The 27609-nt window shown below is 44.2% G+C and overlaps 1 protein-coding gene across 1 annotated transcript in view; it reads left to right on the top strand.

The window, feature by feature from the left end:
* The window catches only part of TMEM132C (transmembrane protein 132C), a 452840-nt gene continuing 425231 nt past the window's right edge, over positions 1-27609 (top strand). The window contains exon 1 of the mRNA XM_024977666.2: positions 1-405. Within this exon, the coding sequence (XP_024833434.1) occupies positions 321-405 (85 nt within the window). The 5' untranslated portion in view covers positions 1-320. The remainder of the gene's footprint in view (positions 406-27609) is intronic.

Below are 27609 nucleotides of genomic sequence, written 5' to 3'. Positions count from 1 at the left end.
CCAGCCTCCGGCCAGGGGCGGGCCCAGGGGCGGGGCCCAGGGGTGGGCGGGGTCGAGTGGGCGGCCCGGGGGGCGGGGCGGGCCCGCGGCCGCCTTGGAGGCTGGAGAAAAGTTGTCCCGGCCAGAGCGCTAGCCGCCGCGGGATCCGGAGCCGCCGCGGCTTGCACCCGGCAGCGGCGGGGCGCGACCACCGGCTCTTCAGCCCGGCCGGCCGACTCGCTGCCGGGGGTGGCCCCGGGGCATGGGACAGCCGGCGGGGGCCGCGAGCGGGCGCTGCGCCCCGGGCGGGCGGCGGACGGCCTGAGCTGCCTGGACGCAGGATGCGCTCCGAGGGCGCGGCCCCCGGGCCGGTGGCGCCACTGTGTGGGGCGCTGAGCCTTGTGTTGGGCGCGCTGTTGGGCAGAGGTAAGAAGCCGGGGACCCGGGGTGTCGGTCGCGCCGGCGCTCGGGAAGTTCCCCTCGGTCCCCGGGAGCCTGGGCGGGAGGGGAGCCGATGAGTGGGGTTGTCTTGGGGACCTGGGTGAGGGCGCTGGTTCCCGGGCGCGGAACGGCCCCTGTAGATGGGCTACCCCAGTTGGGTGCCAGGTAAGGGAAATTGGAGCGAATTCGGCTGATCCAGTATCTCTGGGTTCGGAGTGCTTCCCGGGGGTGAAGAAGGGGCGTGGCTGAGGGACTCTCTGTTTGTTCACCATCACTGAGTTCCATGAGGACTTAACGCAACCCCTGCATTAAACTACGTGGAGCTGGGGTCTGGGAGCGGGCAGCCCGGCTCTTTGCACCTCCTTTGCCCCAGTCTGGCATCCCCCTCCCCAGCTCGGTAGGACTGGGGCTAGTGACCTACGAGGGCAGACCGGCCCCTTTCCCCCACCGTGGGGTCTCGAGGGCCGGCGTTAGTCCACGCAGGAATGCCCGCTCACCACGCAGCCTCCGGGGACCTCGGCTCGGAAGAAATCCGGGACCCCCTCGGGGTACCCCGTAGAGGTCCTGTGTAGTCTAGGAGCGCGCAGAGGTGATCGCGCGGGTGGGGGAACTGCATCTCGGAATCAGATCTGGGCTTCCTAGCAGTGGGTCCTGGGGGGTGGCCTTTTACCTCAGTTTCCTCATCTCTGCAATGGAACTGACCACTCTGCTTTGGGTTTAAGAGAATTCAGGGAGGGGACGACTGGCGCCCAAAGAGCTCAGGAAAGGTTGGTATTATTTTTCCGGTTATGATTACGTGCGTGTGGGATCCGGGCGGGCGGCGCGAGGGGCCGGGAGCGTGGTCTTGGAGCCCAGGAGCCGCCGGCGCCGCGTGCCTTCCCTGTCCGGCACCGGCACTGGGGGCCGCGAACTCGAGCAGAGGAAGCCCCGCTCCTCTGGGAACCGCCGCTGCGTCCACCACGACTGGGCCGAGAATCCGGTGCGGGTGAGCGCGTGGGAAAAGGGTGCGGGGGGAGCCACTTTACTGCCGCCCGCGCCTGGGCAAGGGTCTTGGGGCCATCGGGTGAAACCGAGATGCGCACAAGTGTCCCTGTCCTTCGCCCTGCGTCGCGGCTCCCGCCGCGGCCCCGGGCCCTGAGCCGGCAAACCGAGTCCGACCTGATGAGAATCACGGGCCCTCTCCGGCCTCAGGCTGGGCTGGAAATACATTCGGAGAGACAAGTTGCCAATTGATGTTACAAAGTAGCGTTTGCTTTTCCAAAGTCCTTGCGCACCGGCTGGGATTCCAGAAAAATCTACTTTCCTTAAGGCTGCAGGTTCCCAGACACACCAACTGGACAAAATTGCTGTTTTAAACAGTGTCCCTTTTCCCCAAGAGCTCCAGGTAAACAGAAGTGTGTGTGTGTGTGCGCGCGCGCGCGTGTGCTCCCGTTCGCGCGCGCGTACGTGTGCGCGCATGGGCACGCGCGTGCGTGTGAAGGGATGGGGAACATTTTTCTGTTTTATTCCAGAGGAGTAAAATCTGGTGACTTAATTCTGTCATGTGCTCTGGATTCTATCATTTCTAGGACTCGGTTTTCCTAAATGTAAAGTGGCCATTAAAAAAAAAAAAAAATTCCTTCCTAAAATACTTCCCAGAGACATTGTGATGATAAAGCGATCTAATGGGTAGAAAGCACTTTGTTAAGAAAGGTGGTGTCATTTTAAACTGAGCCAACGGTGAAAGTCCCCATCAGGTTCTTTCCCTCTGCCAGGAGATTTAATCATGTTCAGTTTAGAACTCTGACTGCTGAATGTGCTTTTCAAAGTAAGTTGTGGACTTTTCTTAATTAAAGCTCACATTCCTTTTTCTCCCTCCCGGCCATCTAGAGGATTTTACTTTTGAGTTAGAGGAATGGCGGTTAGAAATGTCCCCGTGGAAGAGGCTAGGGACAGCAATTTTATTGGGAAGTGGAATTGGGAATTTTGTTTTGAAGATGCTATTTAGAGGGCACGGGGTGGGGATGGGGGTTGGAGGTTAAGGGGAGCTGTCCCATTCCTCCCCGGCAAAGCCACCCTTCCCCCTAACCTAGGGCAACTTTGACTTACTGAGTTTTTCTCTTCCCACTTTTGCTTGACAGTTTTCACCACGTGATTTGGGGGCTTATGGGTCTGCAAATTTTTTTCATTTTGTTTCTGGTGGCTACAAGTAACAGTACATTCACTCCCATAGATCTGCAAAGAAAACGTTTGCTCTGTAGATTTCTCATAGAAAGGGAAGCTTTCTGATCCTTGTTTCAATTTGTACTGTCTTAAAAAAAATCATCGCTGACTCTTCTGGCCCAAGGATTTAAGTGCTGATTTCTGGAACCCTTGAAACCACTGATCAATTTTTAATACCAATTGTAAGCTGATGTTCAACTGTGGATTTAAGACTCTGCAATTCCTCAGGGTTTGGAACAGAATCATTGTTCTTGGGAGGTTCCATAAATAGACCAGGGCACTGAAAAAAGGGAGTCTTCCTAAGATTTAAGACTTGGGCTGAAGTGAAGTGTCCTTGAGTTACTGGTTGAGGAATTGGCCTGGTGTAAAGAAGAGGGAAGGGCGGGGGTGGGCTGAGATGCTGTCAGAGGTGAAGTAATGCTGTGAGAGGTGATGGTTGTCAGTCACACAGGGGGCCTCTGGGAAGGTCACACAGGCCGGAAATTACTTTCCTGAAATCTGGGGCCAGGTGTACTTCATGATTCAGAAGATAGGTTTGTAGGGAGACAAAAACCCAGGGTCATCCATAGATATTCTTTGAGACACCTGGACTGGCTGTGGAATTGTGTCCATAATTGGATCCATAGCTCATTTTGCACGAAAGATGTGAGTATTCACATCAAGAAGTCCCCCAATAGCCTCACTGCACTTTAGAGCAGCTTTGGTCCCCAGAGGAATTAAAAGCCAGGCAGCCAACCTTCGGATTGTCAGAGCTTTGGGGATTTTCAATTGCTGGTTTGGAATTTGCAGCCTGGGGCAGGTGTCATGAGTAGGAAGAGGTTGTTAGCAGGCAGAGGTCCTTCTCGGCTCCCCTGGTGCACACTTAACATGGGAAAGATCCTCATACCTGGTCCTTCCTACACTTAGAGTACACAGACACTTTTTGCCCTAAGCACACACCTCTTCTTCCCCAAATTGAAACTCCCCAATGCATGGAAGCTCCTTAGAAGTGATTTCAGCTTCTGGGAAGCCATTCTGTGAAACCGCCAGGCTCCTGGGTCTCTCCTAGTTCTCTGCTCCACACCCACAGCTCTGAACTCACGCTTGCAAACTTCATGACCTGCAGGCAAGCACTGTTCTGTCCACGGTGTTTATAAAATACTGAACAGTCTCCCACAAACTGAGAGATTTCACATATAAAAATCGGAATTTCCAATTTCCCCTAATAAGAGTGTGGGTACTCTGCTGACCTTGGCACCAAAGCTATGAGGAGGTGTCACCCTGCCCCTGGATAAGGTGTTGATTAAGGGCTTCTCTTACCTCCTCACCTGCCTGCCCCTTCCCCTTGGCCACTTGAATTTGCACCTCTGGCCCTTCTTCCTTCATCTCACTTATTATTCATCCTTAGCTTCATCATAAGGGTGGCTAGAATCAGGCAGAGAAGAACCCAGAACTCTCAATTATATTAGCAGTTAGCACTTTCATGAGCAGGGGTTAAAACCAAAGCCTTTGGATGTATTAGATATTTCATACATCCATAGTCATGAGAAGTGAGGTTAATAAAAACGAATCTTTGGTATATTAATTGGAGTGAAAGGGAGTATTACTGAATTAATGGAATAAATGGAAAGTCTGATGGATAGAATATTTTTACAGCAATCTGCTTTGTTTAAAAGTCAGGTTTATTAATGCAATTTGCATACAGTAAAATTCACCCTTTTGAGGATAGAGTTTTAATTTTGATGAAGGCACATGGTCACATAGTACAATTGAAGTATAGAAAGAACATTTCCATCACTTTGCCCAAATCCCAGGGACCCCTGTGTTGCCACTTCCCTTCCTCTATCTGCAACCCTGGCAACCATGATTTCGTTCTCCATCCTTATGTGTATGTGTGTGTTAGTCACTCAGTCGTGTCTGACTCTTTGCAACCCCATGGACTAGCTTACCAGGCACTTCTGTCCATGGAATTCTCCTGGTGAGAATACTGGAGTGGATTGCCCTTCCCTTCTTCAGGGTATCTGCCCAACCCAGGAATGGAACATGGGTGTCCTGCATTGCATGCAGATTCTTTACCATCTGAACCACCAGGGAAGCCTCTCCATCCTTATAGTTCGCATTCTTCATAATTCCATAAACGTGGGATAGTGCAGTATGCAACTTTTGAATCTTATTTCACTTACCACAATGCATGTAATATTTACCTATATATCAGTAGTCTATTCCTTTTTCTTCTTTTTGTTTTTAAATTGAGGCATATTTGATTTACAATATAAGTGTCAAGCATATAACATAGTGATTCAAAATTTTAAAAGTTATTCTCCATTCATAGTTACTATGAAGTATTGGCTCTATTCTCTGTGCTGCATAATATATTCTTGTAGCTTTTATTTTCTTATACCTAATAGTTTGTACCTCTTAATCCCCTACCCTTATCTTGACCCTCTACCTTTCGCTTTACCCACTAGTAATCACTAGTTTGTTCTCTGTATCTGTGAATCTCTTTTTTCCTTATATTCACTAGTTTGTTGTATTTTTTAGGTTCCGCATGTAAGTGATAATATTTGTCTTTGTCTTTCTATTTGTATTTATCTTTCTCTGATTTATTTCACTAAGCGTAATACCCTTCAGGTCCAGCCAAGTTATTACAAATGGAAAAATTTTGTTCTTTTTATGACTGAATAGTATTCCATTGTATATATACACTGCATTGTCTCTATCCATAAATCTGTTGATGAACACAAGTTGCTTTCATATCTTGGCTACTGTAAAAAATGCTGCTTTGATCATGAGAGTGTGTTACCTTTTTGAATAAGTATTTTTGTTTTCTTCAGGTGTATGCCCATGAATGGAATATCTGGATTTTATGATAGGTCTATTTTCAGTTTTGTGAGGACCCTCCATACTGTTTTCCACAGCAGCTACACCAATTTACATTCCCAGCAATAGTGTACAAGGGTTCCCTTAATCGTCAAATCAAAACTGCAATGAGGTATCACCTCACCTTTGTTAGATGGCTATCATCACAAATAGTCTATTCCTTTTTAATACTCCATAATCCTGTGAATGGATACAGAGCCATTGTTTATTCATTTCCTAGTTTAAGGACATTTGGGTTACTTTCATTTGGGGGGTATTATGAAAAATGTCACTACATTGTTTGGTTCCTAAGTCATGTGCAACTCTTTTGCAACCCCATGGACTGTAACCTACCAGGCTCCTCTGTCTGTGGGGCAAGAATACTGGAGCGGTTTGCTATTTCCTTCTCCATGAAAAATGTCACTATAAATATTCACAAACAGGTTCATATATAAATATATTTTCATTTCTTTTAGGTAAATGCCTAGGACTGTAATTGCTAGGTGGTATGATAACTGTTCACATAATTTTATCAGAAATTGCAAACTTTTTTCAAACGTGGAAACACTATGCATTCCCACCAACAAGAGCTCTAGTTGTTCTGTATCTTGGGGACCACTTAATGTTACCCTTTTGTTTAGTTTGATTTTGTGTAGCAGTTCTAATAGGTGTGTAGTAGTATATCTTTCTGGAGAAGGCAATGGCACCCCACTCCAGTACTCTTGCCTGGAAAATCCCATGGACGGAGGAGCCTGGTAGGCTGCAGTCCATGGGGTCGCTAAGAGTTGGATACGACTGAGCGACTTCACTTTGACTTTTCACTTTCATGCATTGGAAAAGGAAATGGCAACCCACTCCAGTGTTCTTGCCTAGAGAATCCCAGGGACGGGGGAGCCTGGTGGGCTGCCGTCTATGGGGTCTCACAGAGTCAGACACGGCTGAAGCGACTTAGCAGCAGCAGCAGCACTATATCTTTCAAGTTTTAACTTTTATCCTATGACTTATGATGTTGAATATTCTTTCTTGTTTCTTACCATTCTTATATCTTATTTGGTGCATGTCTTTTTCAAATCTTTTGCCCATTTTTTTTATTGGTTGTTATTTTCATATTATTGATCTTTGAGGGTACTTTATATAGTATGGATACAAGTTTCTTTTCAGATGTGTGTTTATATGATTTCTCCCAGTATGTATCTTTGGAAGAGCAGAGGATTTTTAAATGAAGTTTGGTTTGTTAATTTTTTTCTCTTAGTAATTACACTTTTGGTGTCATATCTAAACATCTTTATCTAAGATTTATAAAGACTCTCCAGATGTCTCTGGTGATATTTGGGTATTTTATATCCCTGCTTATTTTTTATCTTTCTGTTCTGTCAGTTATGGAGAAAAGTGTTGAAGTCTCCATCTCAAAGTGTTGAAGTGTTGTGGGTTTGTCTAGTTTTCATTTCAGTCCTGTCAGCTTTTTCTTTATGTGTTTGAAACACTGTTTTAGGTACATACACGCTTAGAATTATAATGAATTCTTGAACTGACTTCTTTCTTATTATGTAATAGCTCTCTTTATCCTTGGAAACATTCCTTATTCTGAAGTCTGTTTCATGTGATATTAATACAGCTACCTCAGCTTACTTTTGATTAGAGTTTGTATTGTTGTATCTTTTCTGTTTTTTTAAAAAACAATCTGTATTATTTTATGTGGATTGCTTATAAACAGTATATGGTTAGGGTTTGCCTGTTTATCCAGTCTGATAATCTCTGTCTTTTAATAATTGTATTTAGACCACTTATATTTAATGAGATTATTGATATATTTATATTAAAATCTATCATCTTGCTTTTTTTCTCTAGGCACCATCTGTTCTCTCCTCCTTTTTCCTTCCTTTTCTGCCTGTTTTCATTCTGAGTATATTTTTTATGATTCCATTTTATCTCCGTATTGGTTCATTATTGGCTCATTATTTATTCCTCTTTAAAATTTAGCCATTGCCCTACAAGATATATCTTTAATTAATCAAAGCCTACATTCAAATTATATCATACTGCTTTATATGCTGTGTAAGAATCTTAAAACAATATATCCCCAGCATTTTTCCCTCTACATATAATAATCCTTTCCAGGGTTTCCGAGGTAGCTCTTGTGGTAAAGAATTCACCTTTCAATGCAGGAGACATAAGAGATGTAGTGTTCCATCCCTGGATTGGGAAGATCCCCCTGGAGAAGGGCATGGCAACACACTCCAGTATTCTTGCCTTGAGAATCCCATGGACAAGCTATAGTCCATAGGGTTGCAAAGAGTTGACATAACTGAAGTGACTTAGCATGCATTAAGTCACTTCAGTTGTGTGCAACTCTGCGACCCCATGGACTGTACCCCACCAGACTCCTCTCTCCATGGATTTCTCCAGGCAAGATTACTGGAGTGGATTGCCATGCCCTTCTCCAGGGGATCTTCCTGACTAAGGGATTGAACACACGTCTCTTGTGTCTCCTGTATTGGCAGGCAGCTTCTTTATCACCAGCCCCACCTGGGAAGTGACTTAGTAGTATGATCCTTTACAAGTGCATTCACTTATACCCTGGGCAATGGCTAAGGGAATTTTTCACTTAGAGATTATTTGTATATACTTTGAAGAAGGATACCAATTATGTTTAATTGGCTTGCCTTTGTTTCTGAGTGGGTACTTCTAATATCTTTGAAACTGTTTTCTCTTTAGGACTTAATTCTCTGCCCTACCTGTGTGCTGAGCTGAACAGAAGTGTTTCTATACCTTAGGGATTTAGAAATCACTGCCTTTAAAGAGAGGACAAAAGTAAAATACAACCCAGCCAAAGTCTGAATTAGCAAAATTTCCAAGAGAATAGTTATAGCTGTCTCCGAGAGTGAGTCCTTGTTTTCTGCAGTATGTACATTTCTTTTTTCTATTTAATAATGCTCTTGGTAGCATATTCACAGTTGCAAATGTCTGGAACCCTCAAAGACTTGATGTAGAAGACCATGTCATCTCTATATAATTTTTTTTGTTATTGAAGTATAGTTGACATATAGAATTATTTTCAGGTATACAACATAGTGATTGGACATTTATATACATTATGAGTTGATCACCATGAAAAGTCTAATCATTTATCACCATTATTGCAGTAGTATTGACTATATTCCTTATATTGTATATTACATTCCCCTGACTTATTTATTTTATAGGTAGAAGTTTGTACCTCTTAATCACCTTCCATAAAATTTTTTTTCTTTCTCCCTTCACACCCTTTATGTTGTTGGCGACATGGGGAGCTATCGTTTATGAATTGATTAAGGATGCCCAGTATCATGGAAGCTTTAGCTTAGTTTTGAGCATCTGTTCTGCCATTTCCTGAATGAATTGGTCAGAAGCCTCTGGTGTTAGCAGCAGAAACAAATCAGCTAAGGGATTGGGATCTTATGACCCTTAAGGTACACTAAGGGACCAGGTTTCTAAAAGTCTGAAGTTGCCAGTTCAAGGGTTCTGGTACTTGTCATTGATGTCCGGCTTCAGGGTACAACTGGGATACAGGGACTCTAATTCCTTTATGTGTTTCTATCTCTGTGGTCATGTTTTTTTTTAGGTTCCGGGGGGCATGCGTGCATAGTCGCTCAGTCCGACTCTGTGACTGTATGGACTGTAGCCTGCCATCCATGAGATTATCCTGGCAAGAATACTGGAGTGGGTTGCCATCTCCTTTTCCAGGGGAATCTTCCTGACCAAGGGGCTGAACCCTCGTCTTTTGCATCTCCTGCGTTAGCAGGTGGGCTCTTTCCACTGCACCACCTGGGAAGCCCCAGATTCCAGGGAGGAAGAATCCTTTGTCCTTGGCTGAACTTTAGAATCATCCTGGAAGCTTTAAAAATTGCTAAATAACCTCCAGACTCTACACCTAATGGATTGAACCAAGATCTTTGTAGCAGTGAAGTGGAGGTGGGCAAAGAAGCAGTGTTAATCATTTTCATTTTTAAAAAACTTTTCAGGTGATTCTCAGGTATAGCCAGGAGTGAGAACAGCCCCAGCCCTGGTCTAGAAGAGATTAAGACGATCTGACAGACAGTTCCACCATATTGTACTCAAGGGAGAAAGGCATTTCTCCCAGAGAAAGATTGAAGAACTGTTACAAAAGGAGGCAGGATGCTGGATGTGTGTGCAGCAAAAATTAGAGGAGGGACAGCTCTTATGAGCTTATTTTGTAGGACTATGAGACTGTATTATTGAAAAAAATGGGCATGAGCCACTTAACACAGTGCCTTCGTTTCCAGGTAGTTTAATGTAACAGAAACTTACTTTCTCCCAGTTTTGGAGCCAGAAGTCCAAACTCAAATCCAAACAAGGCTCTGCTCTCTCCATGGATTCCAGGAGGCTGGGGGGGTTCCTCTTTTGCCTCTTTCAGCCTCTGATGGCTTCTGGCTTCCTTGGCTATGACTACAGCCCTCCCATCTCTGCCTCCAGCTTCACATAGTCTTCTCTGCACATCTTTTCCCTTTCAGCCTTGTAAGGATGCTGGTCATTGATTTAAGGCCTACTCTCATCCAGAATGACCTCATCCCAAGATCTTTAACTCAATTAAATCTGAAAAGACTCTGTTTCCCAATAAGATCACATCCATAGTTTCTAAGGGGACCAGTCTTTTGGAGGCCACCATTCAGCCCATTACACATGGTAATAGTCGAATGAGTAAAAGGTCAATAAATCATAGCCAGGGACTTCCCTGGTGGTCCAGCCATTAAGACTTAGCCTTCCAGTGCAGGGGTTGTGGCTTCAGTCCCTGGTCAGGGAACTGAGATCCCACATGCTGCAGGGCCAAAAAGCCAAAACATAAAACAGAAGCAATATTGTAACAAATTCAATAAAGACTTTAGAAATGGTCCGCATCAAGAAAAATCTTAAAAAAATAATCATAGCCATTATTATATGTATAGTTATCAAAGCCATGGAGAAGAAGAATCATCCCCAAAATCTAATAGAAATTACACATAAATGTTTCTTAAATGACTGAGACTAATGTAAAAAATAAAAAGCATTAGGACAACAGTGGATTTGACGACATCAGGGAATAGGAAAAGCTCCTGGAGTGTACCGTGGTGTCCATTTATAATCAACCTAAACAGAGAGCCAGTGGTTTATATTCTGAGACATCCCTTGATGTACTTCATGCTTAAATACAGCTTATACCTAATTCCATTTGGCTTAGTTTCATAATACTCTTGATACTGTCTTAAACAGCTCTTCTCCCTACGGGGTCGCAGAGCCATCGGAAACATCCAGAGCAGCTTCCATGCCTCCCTGAAGTTCATTTTTTCCCCCCAACTCAAGTGTTGACTCTTTTCATCTTTCTTGCTCAATTGGTCCCTCCGGCCCCTTAATTATAATGTTGGCTTTCCACCGCATTTCCTCACTGTCTCTGTGGACTCCAATGCTGTAGAAATAGGGATATAACACTGCCCACTTTGGCACGTGGGGGTAGATGAGCGGTCCTTTGAGGCAATAAGGGATTCTCTTATTCTCAAAATAAACAGAGGAACTTTAAGACAAGCACCCCACCCCCAGGATCCCCATGGAACAGAAGGCTGGCTTTGTTCTTATCATGGAATTCCAGCTTAGTGATGATTTTAAGCGGAAATTAAAAAATTAAAAACTCACACCTTAAACAGGAGGTGGCACTGGAAACATGGTTTTGTCTTCACTGGAAACAGTGAGGTTGTGTTTGAGGCCCTGAGACAGGGTTTCTGCACCTGCCCAGTAGAAATGATCTCAGTGTCAAATGATTCAGTTCATTTGTCATGACCTCTTTAGTTGCATGTGCTGAAAAAAAAAAAAGAAACAGCTTATACAAATAGTACCAAAGCCACAAAATAAAAATACATAAATAAAATGGGGGTTGTTTAAAAATGTATCAGGTTAAGTAACTTAAAAATACTCAGATAGGCTTCAGCCATGGCTGGATCCAGAGATCTGTTAATGTCACGAGACACTGTTTCTTTCCATCTATCTCCTCTGTTCCCTGTGTTGGCTTCATTTCTGAGTGGTCATCATTGTCACCAGCAGCTCAATGTTTACATTCTATCCACACAATACACCCCAAGGAGAATTAAGCGGCTTCCTAAATGATTATAGAAAAGGTTGATGGTGTGAATCTCTTGGTGCTCACTGGAGTCCCTGGCCCAACCCTTACCCAGCCACTGTGATGGGAGGGGATGGAGTCTCTGATTGGTCAGGTCTGGAACACACCAATGCAGGAGCCTCAGGTCAACTGCATCCAAAATACTAGGAAAGAGAGTGCTGAAGTGTCCAAAGACAAATCAGGCTGTGTCAGATGAAACGGAATGGATGCTAGGCGGGCAGGACCCTACCCAGCCAACCAAAGAACTAGAGGAAACCAAAGGCCAATTGTATGTCTGCTTCTCAGATGTATAGTTAAAGCCGTTGGGGCAGCCCATGGCAAGGTCAGCTTGCTGCTTCTTTTGCCATTGCTGAAATGGCATTATTTGATTTCTGATCATTTCCACTGTGTCATCTTCTAAGTCAAGGACATCCAACTCCAAACACACCTTTTGTTCTAGGGAATCTTCTCCGTTTTCTGTCTGCTTTGGCTCTCTTCCTTTCATTCATTCTTTCCGCCATCAAACATTCCTCAATAGCAGCGCTGTTTGCAATAACCAACACTTGGAAGCAACCTAAGTGCCCATCGACAGAGGAATGGATGAAGAAGACGTGATGTATATATGCAAAGGACTATTACTCAACCACAGATAAGAATGAGATAGTGCCATTTGCAGCAACGTGGATGGACCTAGAGATCATCATACTGAATGAAGTAAGTCAGACAGGGAAAGACAAATACCATATGCTATCATATCTAAAAAAAATGACAAAGATGAACTAGTTTATAAAACAGAAATAGACTCACAAAGCAGTTTCTTATCTGCTTTCAAAGTCGGCATTGTCATCTGTTGTGCTGATTGTCCCTGCTATGGGCCAATCATCTCCCCAGCTATGGCCTAGCTCTTGGACACCTCCCTCAAGTGTTGATGACGGGAGGTGTCTGCCAGCAGTGGCTTGACTGGGAGGTTTCCTGTGAGTCCTGAGGTCCACTCTTCTGCCTACAGAAGCAGGAGACATCATCTGTCAACATCATCTTCGGACTCCTCCTCAGTGATCCAGGAGTCCTTTTTCTTTTATTGTAGTGGTGTTGATTTACAGTCTTGTGTTAATTTCAGGTGTACAGCAGTGATTCACTTATACATATATTAATTCATTTTTAGATTCTTTTCTCATTTTACATTATCACAGAATGCTGAATAGAGTTCCTTGTGCTACACAGTAGGTTCTTGTTGGTTATCTGTATTACGGATATCTTATAAGAGTGTATGTATTTTCATCCCAAACTCCTGATTTATCCCTCCCCTGCCCCCAGTACTTACCCTTCAGTAACCATAAGTTTGTTTTCTATGTCTGTAGGTCTGTTTCTGTTGTGTAAATGTTTGTTTGTATCACTGTTAAAAATTAGATTCCACATATGAGTGATATCATATATTTGTCTTTCTCTGTCTGACTTACTTCACTTAGTATGGTAATCTCCAAGTCCATCTGTATTGCTGCAAATGGCGTTATTTCATTCCTTTTTATGGCTGAGTAATATTCCATTGTGTATATATATGTGTGTGTGTGTGTGTGTGTGTGTGTGTGTGTGTGAGAGAGTGTGTGAGTGTGTGTGTGTGTGAGTAATATTCCATTGTATATATGTGTGTGTGAGTGTGTGTGTAAGTAATATTCCATTGTGTATATATATGTGTGTGTGTGAGTGCGTATGTGTGAGTGTGAGTGTGTGTGTGTGTGAATATGTGTAATATTCCATTGTATATATATGTGTGTGTGTGAGAGAGTGTGTGTGAGTGTGTGTGTGTGTGTGTGTGTGTACACACCACATCTTCCTTATCCATTTCTCTGTGGTTGGGCATTTAAGTTGCTTCCGTGTCTTGGCTATGGTGAACGTAAGAGCTTGAGTATGCTGCAAACATCAGAGCACAAGTGTCTTTGTGAACAAGAGTCCCGGATCTGAGGAATTTTTTTTAGCGGGGTGGGGGGATGGTGCTGTGTGGCATGGCTTGCAGGATCTTAGTTCCCCAACCAGGAATTAAATCTAGGCCCTTGGCAGTGAAAATGTAGAGTCCTATCCACTGGACCACCATGGAATTTCCAATCTGGGGAATTTTATTCTCTTCCTCCAAACACACATGTTATCAAACACACATGTTACTCAGTTTCTTATCCAATTACTGTGACTTCTGTGGAGACAGTCCTTACTTTGATAAATCGGGGGAAGGCCACAGTGTCCTACATCCTCAACATACACCAACTGTGTCTTGCTTAGGAACATCCTCCATTCAGACTCTTCCTGACTATCAGTGAGATCATGTTGTCCTCTTCTCAAAACCCTCTAGAAACTCCCATCATATTTAGAGCTAAAGCCACAGTGCATTCCATGATCTACAAGGTGCTACATGAACTACATGACCCCAGCACCCTTCTGACCTCATCTCAACCCCAGTGCCCTCACGTAGGCACTTTGTTCCAGTCCCGTGGGCTGCCTTGCTGGTTCTCACCATCGCTAGGCTCCCACCTCAGGGCCTTTGCACATGCCTGCTGTTGGGTAGCATCTAGATATCCACTGAAATTGTTTCCGTTGTCTGTGCCATCTGCTCTTCTTCACTGTGGGACTTTCTATTCCCCTTTTCTATTGTGGTTTTGTTTTTTTCACTTATCACCACCTGATAACCCCATAAGTTTCACCTACTTAGGTTTTGTTTTTTCTTTCGGCTGCACTGGGTCTTTGTTATGGTATATATGGGCTTTCTCTAGGTGCAGCGTGTGGACTTTTCTTGTTGTGGTGCAAAGGCTTCTAGTTGTGCGTGGGCTTCTCATTGTGTTGACTTCTCCTGTCGTGGAACACAGGCTCTAGAGCATGTAGGCTCTCTGGTTGCCCCCAAGGCATGTGGGATCTTAGTTCCTAAACCTGGAATTGAACCCATGTCCCCTGCAGTGGAAGGTGGATTCTTAACCACTGGACCACTAGGGAAGTCCCTCAATTATTTGTTTAGCCAACTTCCTCTCCCCTAGAATTTAAGCCCCATGAAAACAGAATTTCTCTTCTATTTTGTTCACTTCTGTATATATCTGTTTTGCTCATTAACCTCAGTGCCTGGCACATATTAGGCCCTTAATACTTGGTGAATGAACAAATGACTACATGACTTAATTCTCTCTTTGGCTTCTCATACTATCTGACTTTTACCTGAACTCATCTCTTTTGGTCTTGGTTGCACAGAAAAATGGGTAGGTACATTTGATGTGCTGAAAACCTCTAGATAGCCACCATTTTATCAAGGGTTGCCAACTGAGAATCAAATCCACCACTGTCCTTTCTCTCCATCAGTCACTCCAGGAAGTTGTCCCTTAGCATGGAGGTGAGAATGTTCATAATAGTGTGATGCTCAAAGGAGCTGGCCAGGTGCAATGTTTTCAAGTCACTGAGTTTATTTCTAAATGCCCATCCTTCTCTGTATTTTCTGCCTCTTCCTTTCAGGGGAGAGAAGGGAGGGGCCCTTGCTTTTCAGATAATGGTTTCTCAGAAATGTATACATGAAACAAATCAACTTAAAACAGAGACCAGAACTTCACCATAAACAGTGGAAAGCATCCTTGATTAGGACTTTCTCTTAACAGCTAAATAAATTACTGAAAGAGTGGAAAGTGGCTGCAGACGGGTATGAGATATCTTGTGCGGGCGATGGAATTATACCAAAATTAGTATCAGTTATGGCTTGATCCAGGTGCTCAGTTATGACATCAGAATCTTTTTTCCCTTTGGTTCTTAGCTTTGCCTGTTATGGTGTTGACTTCGTTTTTAGGTTCCATGTGGTGGGTCTTGGCTGTCCTAAGCTCCCACCCTTGCAGAGTCAAGGTCAACTGTGCTTTACCCAATACCTGATGAACCCAGGAAAGGTCATGCTGTGTCTCCTTGGCCCTGTTTGGTTCATGAGCACTTCTGAACCAGTCAACTTGGTGTGTAAAAGACAATGTGCTCTAATGATCATGTCTGGGGGCTGTGGGAGGAGTTTGTGAGGACTGACAGTGGGGTGCAGAGGAAAATTGGGGTACTGTTACCAGAAAAAGGGTGTGTGATTGGGGCCATTCAAAAACCCAATAAATATTCCTGCGTCTCCAAATTCCAGAGTGTAAGCTACATGGGTAGGGAAGACAGAGAAAAGTCATGCAAACAAATTGTCTGTCTTTCCTGCTCAGAAATCTATCTGAGTTTCGTGTGTATGAACAGGAGGCAGCACCGAAGATGTGTTTTCCTAACTGAGTTTGTGTCACACTCGCCTGAACCAGCGATAAGCAAGCATTGTTTATTATTTGTCTGTCAACCCCGCCGTCTCTTCCATATCAGAGGCAAAAAGATGCAAGAGATGGACCTGAGTACTGCATGGAGAGACAAAGGCAGGACCCAGACGGAGCTTAGTTCAGCATGTTAGAACCTCAGCCTCACCTGAGAACTCCTAATTGAGGGCAAGGCTTGGGGCTCACACCAGCCTGAATCAAATTTCTGCTCTGTTGTGTATATATGTATGTATGTGTGTGTGTGTGTGTGTGCTTAGTCACTCAGTTGTGTCCAACACTTTGTGACCCCGTGGACTATAGCCCCCCAGGCTCCTCTGTTCATGGGGATTCTCCAGGAAGGAATACTGGAGTGGGTTGCCATACTCTCCTCCAGGGAATCTTCCCAACCCAGGGATCGACCCAGGTCTCCCGTCCTGCAGGCAGATTCTTTACCATCTGAACCACTAGGGAAATCTAGTGTAGAGATGGGTGTTATTTAATCCCACGGACATTCAGGTTCTGGATCTATGCAGTGGGGCCAGGAAAACACATCTCATGGAGTTATTGTAAGAAGTTCCAATGAGCTATTGTACATATTAAAAAAAAAATCTTTTGCCTGGCAAAGCTTGTGGGATAGAGTTCCCTGACCAGGGATCAAATCCTTGCTCACTGGCCTTGGCAGCGTGGAGTCTTAACCACTGGATGCCCAGGAAAGTCCCTGGGCTATTGTGTATCTGACTTTTCTTTTCTATTTGCCTACATTCCAGCCACACTCCCCATCCTACTATGTGCCCTGGGAGGCTGACCTCTGCAGGGAACACTTCCTGTGCCTGCTGCTTGCCATCTGGAGTTGCCCAGTGGGGGTGCTTGTAGGAGGTCAGAGAGTAGGAAGAGAGGCTGGAATATTTCTTCCCTGTATGCTCCCTGTGCCTCTGTCCTCCATGACCCTGACTCCTCTCTGGAGTCCTCTGTCCAAGGCTCCTGCTCTCACTGGAGTCAGGAACACTTCCTTCTTCCTTCTCCTTCTCCTCTTTATTTAGATTTAGATTTATTTTATTTTATTGAAGTGTAGTTCATTTATAATGTTGTGTTAATTTCTGGTATACAGCAGAGTGATTCAATGATGTATATGTATGTGTGTATACATTCTTGTCACATTCTTTTCTATTATACTTTATCATAGGGTATTGAATATAGTTCCCTGTACTCTACAATAGGATCTTGTTGTTTATATATTGTATGTGTAACAGTGCTAATCCCAACCTTCCAGTCCATCCCTTCCCATCCCTCTTCCCCCTTGGCAAGGGGGAAGATAAGTTTCCGTTTTGTAGATAAGTTCATTCGTGTCGTATTTGGAATTCCACGTGTAAGTGATAATCATATGGTATTTGTCTTTCTCTTGCTGACTCACTTCACTTAATACGATCATCTCTAGGTCTGCCCATGTTGCTTTAAATGGCATGATTTCATTCTTTCCTATGGCTGTGTAATATTCAATTGTATATGTGTACCACATCTTCTTTATCCATTCATTTGTTGGTGGACATTTAGGTGTTTTCCATGTCTTGCCTGTTGTGAAGAGTGCTGCTGTGAGCACAGAGGTGCACCTTTTTAAATTAGAGTTTTGTCTGCGTTTGTGACCAGGAGTGGGATTGCTGGATCATACGGCAACTCTATTTGTAGTTTTCTACAGGAACCTCCATAGTGTTTTCCATAATGCCCGCATGTCACTTTAGATGATATGCTCCTCCATGTCTTATCTTAGGAGCCAAAATCACTCTATTTCCTCCTTAAGTAGTCCCTTCTTAAAGGCACTTGAACCATCTGCATTAGATTCTGTTTCCTCCTGATGCGCACATACGGAAATAAAACTCACACATATGGTGGAAAAGAGTTGGAGGCCTGTTGTTACTATGTGTAAACAAGCTTAAACCTATAGACAAGTTGTAAGAGCAAGTGCCTAGAGCTTTGATCCCCTGAGCTGTCTCAGAGTGTCTGACCAAATACATACTTACCACCTTTGAATAGTTGCTGAGTGTTTTCTTACAAACAAAGGCTTTCTCTTCTAGAACCAGAATATATCTTGGAGATCAGGAATAAACACTGCTGCCTGCCTACTGTACTGTCCTCAGACCCTAACTTAGCATCCTTTATTGTCTCAGTACTATCCTTTGTGTCATGAAACTTTGTTTTCCTTCATTCTTTCCCTGAATTTCTTGACTTTAAGAGTTTTGAAGATTACAGGCTGCTTATTTGTGGCTTGTCTCTCAATTTAGGTTTGTCTAATGTCTCTCCATGCTTAGATTCTGATTATGTACCTTTGGCAGGAGTATCCCAGAAGGGATGCTCTACTCTCACCATTTTGCATTGGATCAGGTAGGATATGATTTAAATCTGTCACAATATTAATGGTGCTCACTTGATTGCTTGGTGAATGTGCTGCTTGCCAAGCTTCTCTGCAGTGAAGCTACCCTTAGTTGCTTTAAAATTAATAAATATTCTATGAAAAGAGGTTCAGGGACAATGTAAATGTTTCTTATTAGAATTTCAGTATTTCACTGATGAATTTATTAACAGAATGGATTCATGGGTTTCATTTGTACTCTGTGGCTTATATTTCATTACTATTACTGGTTATTTTGATGCTTAATGGTAGTGAGAATCATTTTATAATGACTTCTATGTCCTTTTGATGTGTCCTGTGTCCTGAGTGTTCTTTAAGCATTTTCTTCCTTTCTAAATACAAGAACTTCCAGGCTTATCTTGTAATTTCACTGTCCCAGTCCTAAAATCAGCTCAATTCCTTTTAGTGAGAGATTGGTGCTTAGAAACCAAAGTTTAGGCTCTAGATGTGCTCCTTGCTACTTGGGTTCTCTAATCAGGAAATAGTGGTACACACAGTAGCATCCCTGTCTGTCTCAAAAACCATGAGTTCACACAGATATCTCAATGCACAACAATGCAAGGCTCATCTAGGCTTGTCCTTTTTCATTTGTAACTCCTGTCTCATCTCTCTATACAGCTTCATCCCCCTGCTGTCTTCACCTCAGTCGTCTCAGATTCAACACCTGGTGTTGACTGCTCCCTGGCCCCACTAGGGCTATGATACCCAAGCTCCCCATCCCAGGGGCCTGCTCTTCCAGCCAATCAGCCACTGACACCAAGCTCCAGACCCCTACATCCCTCCCTATGTCCCGCATCAGGACAGTCCTGATGGTGTTGGTCTGAGTTATTCTGAAAGTGGAAGAATCAGTTTGTATTCTTATTTGGATTCAACTGTATCATCTTCTTGGAAAATGTCTGTACATTTTAAACCAAAGGAGTGTGCCGCAAGCTCTCTGTGTCACGGTGTCCATCTCTGACCAGAGAGGACTATGGACCACATCACACTGGACAGCTGCCTTGTTTCAGACGCTCCTCCACAGGATGAAGAAGGAGTTTGTGATGCCCCTTTATTGTCTCTGATAAGCATCAGTGATTACCAAGACGCCAGGTGTAGGGGATCCTAAACAAACTCACTTAAAATATTTTTGCTTTTGTAGTACCTAAAAGAAGGTATTTTTATGCATCTATACACTGCTCTTTTTTCCCTAATTGGTGAGCAGTGTTCTCGAAGGAGCTTTTGTGTGACAAATATACTTATTTATATATGTATGTATGTATAAACTTATTTACTCTTCACAATGACCCCAGGAGATGAGACCAATCCTTATACCTGTGAGCACCAAAGTCTTAATGATTCAAGTAAACCAAGAAATCAGGATTTTAGAAAACAGTGAAGTGGCCCAGGTTTCAAGTTTTGGCAACATTTCAAAGTATATTAAATGCTTTTTGATTTAAACAGTCTAGGCTGTGGCCTCAGGTGGGAGAAGGCAATGGCACCCCACTCCAGTACTCTTACCTGGAAAATCCCATGGACGGAGGAGCCTGGTAGGCTGTAGTCCATGGAGTCCCTAGGAGTCGGACACGACTGAGCGACTTCACTTTCACTTTTCCCTTTCATGCATTGGAGAAGGAAATGGCAACCCACTCCAGTATTCTTGCCTGGAGAATCCCAGGGACGGGGGAGCCTGGTGGGCTGCCATCTACGGGGTCGCACAGAGTCGGACACGACTGAAGCGACTTAGCATGGTCTCAGGTTAGCCAATTGTCCATTCCTGCCTTTGACCACTGAACTTTGGTAGGAAGGGCGAGGTACTAGAACTGGCCATGATGGGACACAGTCTTGTGTGGCTATATTAGTTACATTGGAATACTGAAGTACCAGTCCACATGGTTGAAATGAGGAGAAGAACCCTTCCCAGAAGAAGTAATGTGTTGGTACCAAAAGGGAGAGAAGGGGTGTTAGGCAGACCAAATTAATGTCCCTTGAAATAGGATCCAGGTGCACTTGGCAGAGATGGGAGGAATGAGTGAAGACGTTGGATGAGAGACAGAGAGAGAAGACGCTTGAAGGGGAGTGCTGGCTTTATCGAATGAGGATGGTTTCCTAATACTCCCATGGCTGACCTGATGTCTGTGAAGAATTTTGCTGCTTTTTCTTTAAATACCTCAATCAGGGTTTCTCAACCCTACTGACATTTTGGGCCAGATAATTCTTTGCTGGGGAGATGTCCTGTGTAGGACTAGATGCCAGTGTCACCCAACTACCCATGTAGTGACAACTAGCTGTGTTTCCAGACATTGCCAAATGTCTCCTGGGGGAAAACAGCCCTCATTGAGAAACATGAGTTTAAACAATGCCCACTGTGTATAAAGGACTTCCTGCACCATAATATTATTTTTAAATTTTTTTACTTGCAAATAATTTTAGACTTTAAGAAAAGTTGCAAAATCTTACAAAGAATCCCATATACCTTTCCCCTAAATTTCCCTAAATTAACATTTTACCACATTTGCTTTAGCATTCTTTTTCTGTTTATGTCTGTCTCTACATATTTTATTTTGTTTATTTATTTTTATTTTTTTGGCCACGTTGTGTGGCATGAAGGATCTTAGTTCCCTGACCAGGGATCAAACCTACACCCCCTGCAGTGGAAGCACAGAGTTTTTTAACCACTCAACTGCCAGGAAAGCCCCCTCTCTATATATATTTTAAATGTATATAAGTGTATATATTTTTTTCTAAACTAATTATATTCATGATTGCTTGCACATGACTCCTTTTCGTGTATATTTCCTTGAAGCAAGGGCTTTCACTTACTGCTTTACAGTGATCAAAATCAAGAATAGAACTGTCTTTACAGTACTGTTACCTCTACATACTTTATTCAGATGTTGCCTACTGTCCCATCATATCATTTATAGCAAAAAGAGAGCTAAGTTTTTCATGGTTCAGAATGCAATCCAGGATTCTACCTGCACTGTCAACTTCTTTTTGTGTTTTTAAATCACAAACAGTTCCTCAGCCTTTGTCTTTCATCATCCTGAAGAGTGCAGGCCAGTTTTTTGGTAGAATGTCTCTCCATTTGATCTGTATTGATTTTGAAGTCACAGCTGTATTCCGTTTGAATAGATCTGGCCCTCTGGACACTGGGTTCTGAGTTTGGATGATTGTCTATTCGGTGTCATCTTAGTATTAATCAGGCGTCACCAGCAACTCCTGAAGGATGCATCCTCTCCTTTAATGTCCTGGCTAACATGGCAGAGGGGCTTCCAAGGGGGCCCAGTGGTGAACAGGCCTCCTGCCAGTGCAGGAGACACGAGTTTGATCCCTGGGTCAGGAAGATCCCCTGAAGAAGGAAGTGGCAACCTACTCCAGTATTCCTGACTGGGAAATCCCATGGACAGAGGAGCCTGGCGGGCTACAGTCCATGGGATCGCAAAAGAGTCGGATACAACTTAGCGCCTGAACAGTAACGACAATAACATGGCAGAAGACCCCAGAAGCCTACTCTTAGGAAATCCTTTCTCCTGCCTCCTCCAATCCAGCTATTTCTGGGATGGTCTGACCTCAAGGCTGCTTTGTTTCTTCTGCTCCTACCTCCTTACCGAATTCTGTTGCTGGGAGTCTCTTAAAGACAGACATTTGGGGGCACAGCTGGCTCTGTGGCTTGGGTCCCACACTCCCTCCGGCTGCGGGGAAAGGATCCTACACTCCGTTTTCCTGGCACAACAGAGTTTGGGTTGTGAGTTGTTTTTTTTTTAAAGCTAGTTTTGGTAGCTCAGCTAGTAAAGAATCCATCTGCATTGCAGGAGATCCTGGTTTGATTCCTGGTTTGGGGAAATCCACTGGAGAAGGGATAGGCTCCCCACTCCAGTATTCTTGGGCTTCCCTGATGGCTCAGCTGGTAAAGAATCTGCCTGCAATGCGGAAGACCTGGGTTCAATCCCTGGGTTAGGAAGATCCCCTGGAGAAGAGAACGTCTACCCACTCCAGTATTCTGGCCTGGAGAATTCCATGGACTGTATAGTCCATGAAGTTGCAGAGAGTCGGACATGACTGAGTGACTTTCCCTTTTAAAATGTAATCTTAATTAATTTATTTTTGACTGTGCTCAGTCTTCATTGCTGCCTGGGCTTTGCTTGAGGTGAGTGAGAGCTACTCTCTAGCTGTGGTGTGCGAGCTTCTCACTGTGGCGGCTTCTCTTGTGAAGCACAGGCTTTAGGGTGCTTGGGCTTCAGCAGCTGTGGCCCCCATGCTGTAGAACACAGGCTCAGTAGTTGTGATGCATGGGTTTAGTTGCTCTGAGGCATGTGGGATCCTCCTGGACTAGGGATTGAACCCACGTCTCCTGCATTGGCAGGCGGACCCTTTACCAATGAACCACCAAGGAAGCCCTCAGCTTGTGAATTTATGAGGATGTTCAGAAAGGTGAGGGGACCACGGGAGACCCTGTGTTACTGCTGGGAGCAGTTGTTCTGATATGCTGCTGGGTCCAACTCCGCTCCAGTCTGAGAAGCCTGACACACACCCCTGTACCCAGGTGTCACCTGTTATACAAGCCCCACATCACAGACTTGTGTTCAGTGACAGTTGAAGGGGAAGAAAGTTCAGCTCCCTGCTTCTCCCCACTGCTGTTGCTGCCCCAGGCATAAGCCGCCTTGCCTGGTGTTCCCGCTGCTTCTGGAGAAAGTGCTTACACATTCCTGGTGCTCACACCCTCAGGACGAACATGTTAGTTTTCAGACACCAGGGAATCTAAACCCATATTTAGGGAAAAAAATTAAGTTCCCATCTCTATGGGTCATTGTCCTGTTAATACATCCATTTGCCTAACTACATAAAGCATAGGACGTCTTCATTGGGTTAAAGGTGACGTCACATTTTCTCCAGGAACTTAGGGTCCTTGGTGTGGAGGGGGCAGCTGAAAGCACACAACACACATACACACACACAACATCACACACACACAAACACAGACTCATTTTGGAGGATTTTTTGGAAAGAAAGGAGGTATGGCCAAGAGGTGTATTTAAATTCCCATCTTCAAAGACAGAAAATTGCTCATAACTTTTAAATCAGTATTTTCTCATTTGCAGTTTATATTCTGTGATTCTCAACAATTCTTGTCATCATTAGCATCATCCATGCTTCCATTTACTTAATGACGGTCTTTCTCTATATCAAATCTTTTAATCTGAGCTTTGCCCTAAGCGGTACTTTCCACGAAAGTCACTGTTTTACGTGCTAATTGTGTTTTTCCCCCAAAGAGTAAAATACATAACTGCTAATATGTTTAAAAGTCCTTCTGCCTTTACCCCAATTTATCTCAGACTCCAAACCTTGGCAGATTCTGGCCTACAGGGCAGCAGCAGCAGCTGGCAATAGGCAGCTTTGATAACTGTTGCTTTTTTTCCCCATGATCCGAATTTTCTGATTGCCTCCACTGTCATATAACTTGGAACCAGGGCTTCAAGACCAGGTGGAAGAATGATTTCCTAATATTCCAAGAGAATGAGTTTGAAAGCAAAAAAAAGGAAGTCTTCTTTGTCACCATAGACACACAGTGGAATGCTTGATTGTAGAACACGGAATCATAAGTGACGAGTTATCATACCAGGAGGTTCTCCCATTAAACTGCCATCAGTTTGGAGGCTCCTCAGTTGGGTGTTGAATTGCTCCAGACGTGGTTCTCATCCATATATGCAGTATCAAAGACTCAACTGTAAACATATATGCTTTTTTCAAATAAGTCTAAAAACCCAGAGGTTTTTCTCTTCGCCTTCTCTCAGAGGGATATACCTTTCCTTAAGACTCCTATTCCATTGATGAATTATTTTTTTAAATGTATCTCTTTGGCTGCACCAGGTCTTAGTTGCAACATGAAGAATCTTTGATCTTTGTTGAGGCATGTGGAATCTACTTCCCTGACCAGGGATCGAACCCGAGCCCCTTGCATTGGGAGCATGGAATCTTAGCCACTGGACCACCAGGGGAGTCCCCAAGACGTCTCCTTTCATTGCCTGATGTTCCTTCCCTCCAATGCTGAAGATGAGGCTAGGAGCAGCCTTCTCAATTGAGTGAATGGAGCTCTTCCTTGAGTAGGAGGAACTGAAACTGAACAGACGAGAGACAATGAAGTGTCTTGATGGGGTTTGAGTCCCTGGGTTATTTCCTGTTTTCTTCAAGGCTTGATTCCTATACCTGGGTGATGTCCCTGGGGATGCTTCCACCAAGCCCCTGTGCTTGTCTGCCCTCAGGCCCATCCCTGTTTCTTCCAGCTCACTTCTGCATCCCTGGGAACTGGACCTCCCAGTTCCCTAAACACCACGTCCATTAGGAGGCAATGAAGGGCTCTAGAAAGATTGAAGGTGAGAAGCCAAAGAATTCCTTTCCTTCTCTTGCTTTGCTTCTCTCACTGCCTGTGGCTCAGGGCTGGGTCTTCTTAGTGACTCTGGTGGCCACGAGGTTGCCCCACCCTCTGTGTCCTGTTTGGTGCATTGGGCCTGGCCCTGGTCTCAGGGGCACCACTCCCTGCACTGTCCCTCCCTCACTGGGGCTGGTGATGGCTCCTAGGGCTGCCGGTAGCTGGCTGCTCGCTGTCCGTCTTTGGCTTCTGAGCTTTTGCATCCCTGTGTCATGAAGTCTTTGTGGTCCAATCCTAGTGTGAAAATAACTCCAGCAGTTTCTGTTTTTCCAACTGGATCCTGACAAAATCCCCGTTTTTTTTTTTTCCTCACTCAGGTTCAAGTTTGCTTTCTGCTTCTTGCAACCGAAAGAAGCCTAACCAAAAAGGGTATAAGGAAATATACTTAGATGAGGCCCTTGGACATGGCCTATCTTCTTCAGGTTCCAGCCCTTCCCCACTCCCAGCCTGAGTTTGTGTCAGTGAAAAGGAGGTCGGTCATCCTGCTAGTGCCCACATGGAGCAGATGTGCGAAATGGAGTTGTTTTGTTTTTCTGCTGGCTCTGCTAGAATGTAAGCTGCCCAAGAGCCACGGGTTTTGTTGCTTTCATCTACACTGAATCCTCGGTGCCTGGAGCAGGGCTGGGTACACAGTAGTGTCAACTGAAAAAAATACACACAACCTAAAACTTAAGAATTGTGTTTTATTGGGTGGACTTGCTAAAGACTCAACCCCAGCATACAAACTCAGAGAGCTCTGAAGGACTGCTCCAAGGAGGTAAGAGAGGAGCTGGGATGTGTAGTTTTCCCAACAAAAACCAAGAAGTCAGAAAGTGGAAAGATTACTGTTAGTTAAAGAAAAACAGACATCTCAAGTTAATGAATTTAGTGCTTTTTATGGGAAGAGACCGGAGAAGGCAATGGCAACCCACTCCAGTACTCTTGCCTGGAAAATCCCATGGATGGAGGAGCCTGGTGGGCTGCAGTCAATGGGGTCGCCAAGTCAGACACAAATGAGCGACTTCACTTTCACTTCTTGCTTTCATGCATTGCAGAAGGAAATGGCAACCAACTCCAGTGTACTTTCCTGGAGGATCCCAGGAACGGGGGAGCCTGGTGGAGCCTGGTGGGAGTCTATGGGATCACACAGAGTCAGACACGACTGAAGTGACTTAGCAATGGGAAGATACAAGAGACTGGGCTCATTGAAATCCTTCCTTTGATATGCATCTCAGTTATCCCAGGCCAGTATGCTGCTTCTCTCCGTCCTGAATCCCCCGCAGGGTGCTCTGTCAACATCCTTTGTTTACTCTTGGGGCAGGCTACATTCTTCATTCACAGCAGACTTCTTATTCAAACCTGTTAATTAGGGCTTTCCTATAGCTCAGTGCTAAATAATTCACCTGCCAGTGCTGGAGACACCGGAGACTTGGATTCAACCATTGGGTCAGGAACATCCTCTGAAGGGGGAAGTGGCATCCACTCCAGTATTCTTGCCTGGAGAATCCCATGGACAGAGGAGCCTGTGGGCTACAGTCCATGGGATCCCAAAGACTTGGACATGACTGAGGACGCATGCACATTAACCAAATGCCTAGGAAAGCAGTGAAATCAACTTTAATATAATACATGGAAGAGAATAGACGCTCTCAGAGTACATTACACATGGTAGGTCTGCAAATTCTGGGTGTGGGGTGTGTGTGTGTGCATGTGTGTGTGTGTGTTTTGGCTTGCATTGTAAAATATACATCTTATAAAAGAGCGTAAGAAAAAAGTTTCAAAGCCAAGGATCAAGACTTCAGGTCAGGTCCTTGCATGTAAACAGTAAGGAGTTGTGTAAATCTAGCATGTAGTTTCTCCTGAATTTTTCTCCATCAGCATCACGAATCTCCTTTTGCATCAAGGTCCCCAACACCTCTCTGGCATTAGCACGCATCTCTCCCCAGTGTATACCCTGCTTTCTGACTTGTCCAGTTAACTTAATTCTGCAGTCTAGATTACTGTTTCCTGCAAAAGTGCTCGTTTGTTCACCAACTTAAGATTTTAAAAACAAAAGCTTTTAGTGATAAGTAAGAAAAGGCACAGTGTATGTAGATTTTCTGTCTTGCCTTGAATGCACACTATCACTCCTTTTACCCAGAGCTTTTCCATTAATTGGAAAAAAAAATCTGCCCACACTGGGGGGCAGAAAAATTGTATTTATTGTACAATTGGCTCCGTATGGAATTTTGAAACACTGGGGGCTACTTGAGGGCACCCTGTCTCTCTCTTTTTTTTTAATAAAAACAGGACCAAGACTTCTTGGTGATCCAGTGGTTAGGACCCTGAGCTCCAGTGCAGAGGGTACAGTTTCAATCCCTGGTGAGAGAACTAAGATTTCACACGCTGCAGGGCAGCTAAGCCTGAGTACTGCGACTACGTACTGAGCCTGTGTGATCTGGAGTCCACGAGAGGCAACGAAGATCCCAAGGGCTGCAACTAAGACCCAGCTCAGCCAAATAAGTAAAACAAAAATAAAATGTCAAAAAAAGAAAAAAAGAAAAAAGACTCTGAACTCAGGGGGCATAGGTTTAATCCCTGGTCATGGAACTAAGATCTCACATGCCACACAGTGCAGATAAATAAATAAACTAAAGTAAAATAAAATAAAAATCTATCTGTTACCTCATCTTTATCCTGGATTTACTTTTAAGGAAAAAAAAAAAAAACAGGATTGATTGCTTTTTCATCTTTAAGGATTTTCGTATGCTGCTGAAAGACGATAGAAACTTGAACTTGTTTTTGTTTGGGGATAACATCTTTTCAGAAGTGGGCTCATTCATAACCTTTCAGGCTTCTCATTGTCTTTGTTTTCCCACCTGCTAAGGTCAGGGATAATTCCTGACTATGAGGAATGAACTTTCTGGTGAAGATTCAACCTCCCTCAGAACAAACGCCAGCATCTATCTTTTGCATC

This window comes from Bos taurus, chromosome 17, assembly GCF_002263795.3.
Source record: "Bos taurus isolate L1 Dominette 01449 registration number 42190680 breed Hereford chromosome 17, ARS-UCD2.0, whole genome shotgun sequence".
Classification (NCBI taxonomy): Eukaryota; Metazoa; Chordata; class Mammalia; order Artiodactyla; family Bovidae; genus Bos; species Bos taurus.
The sequence above is the reverse complement of the archived record's forward strand: the minus strand, read 5'-3'. Positions and strand labels throughout refer to the sequence as shown.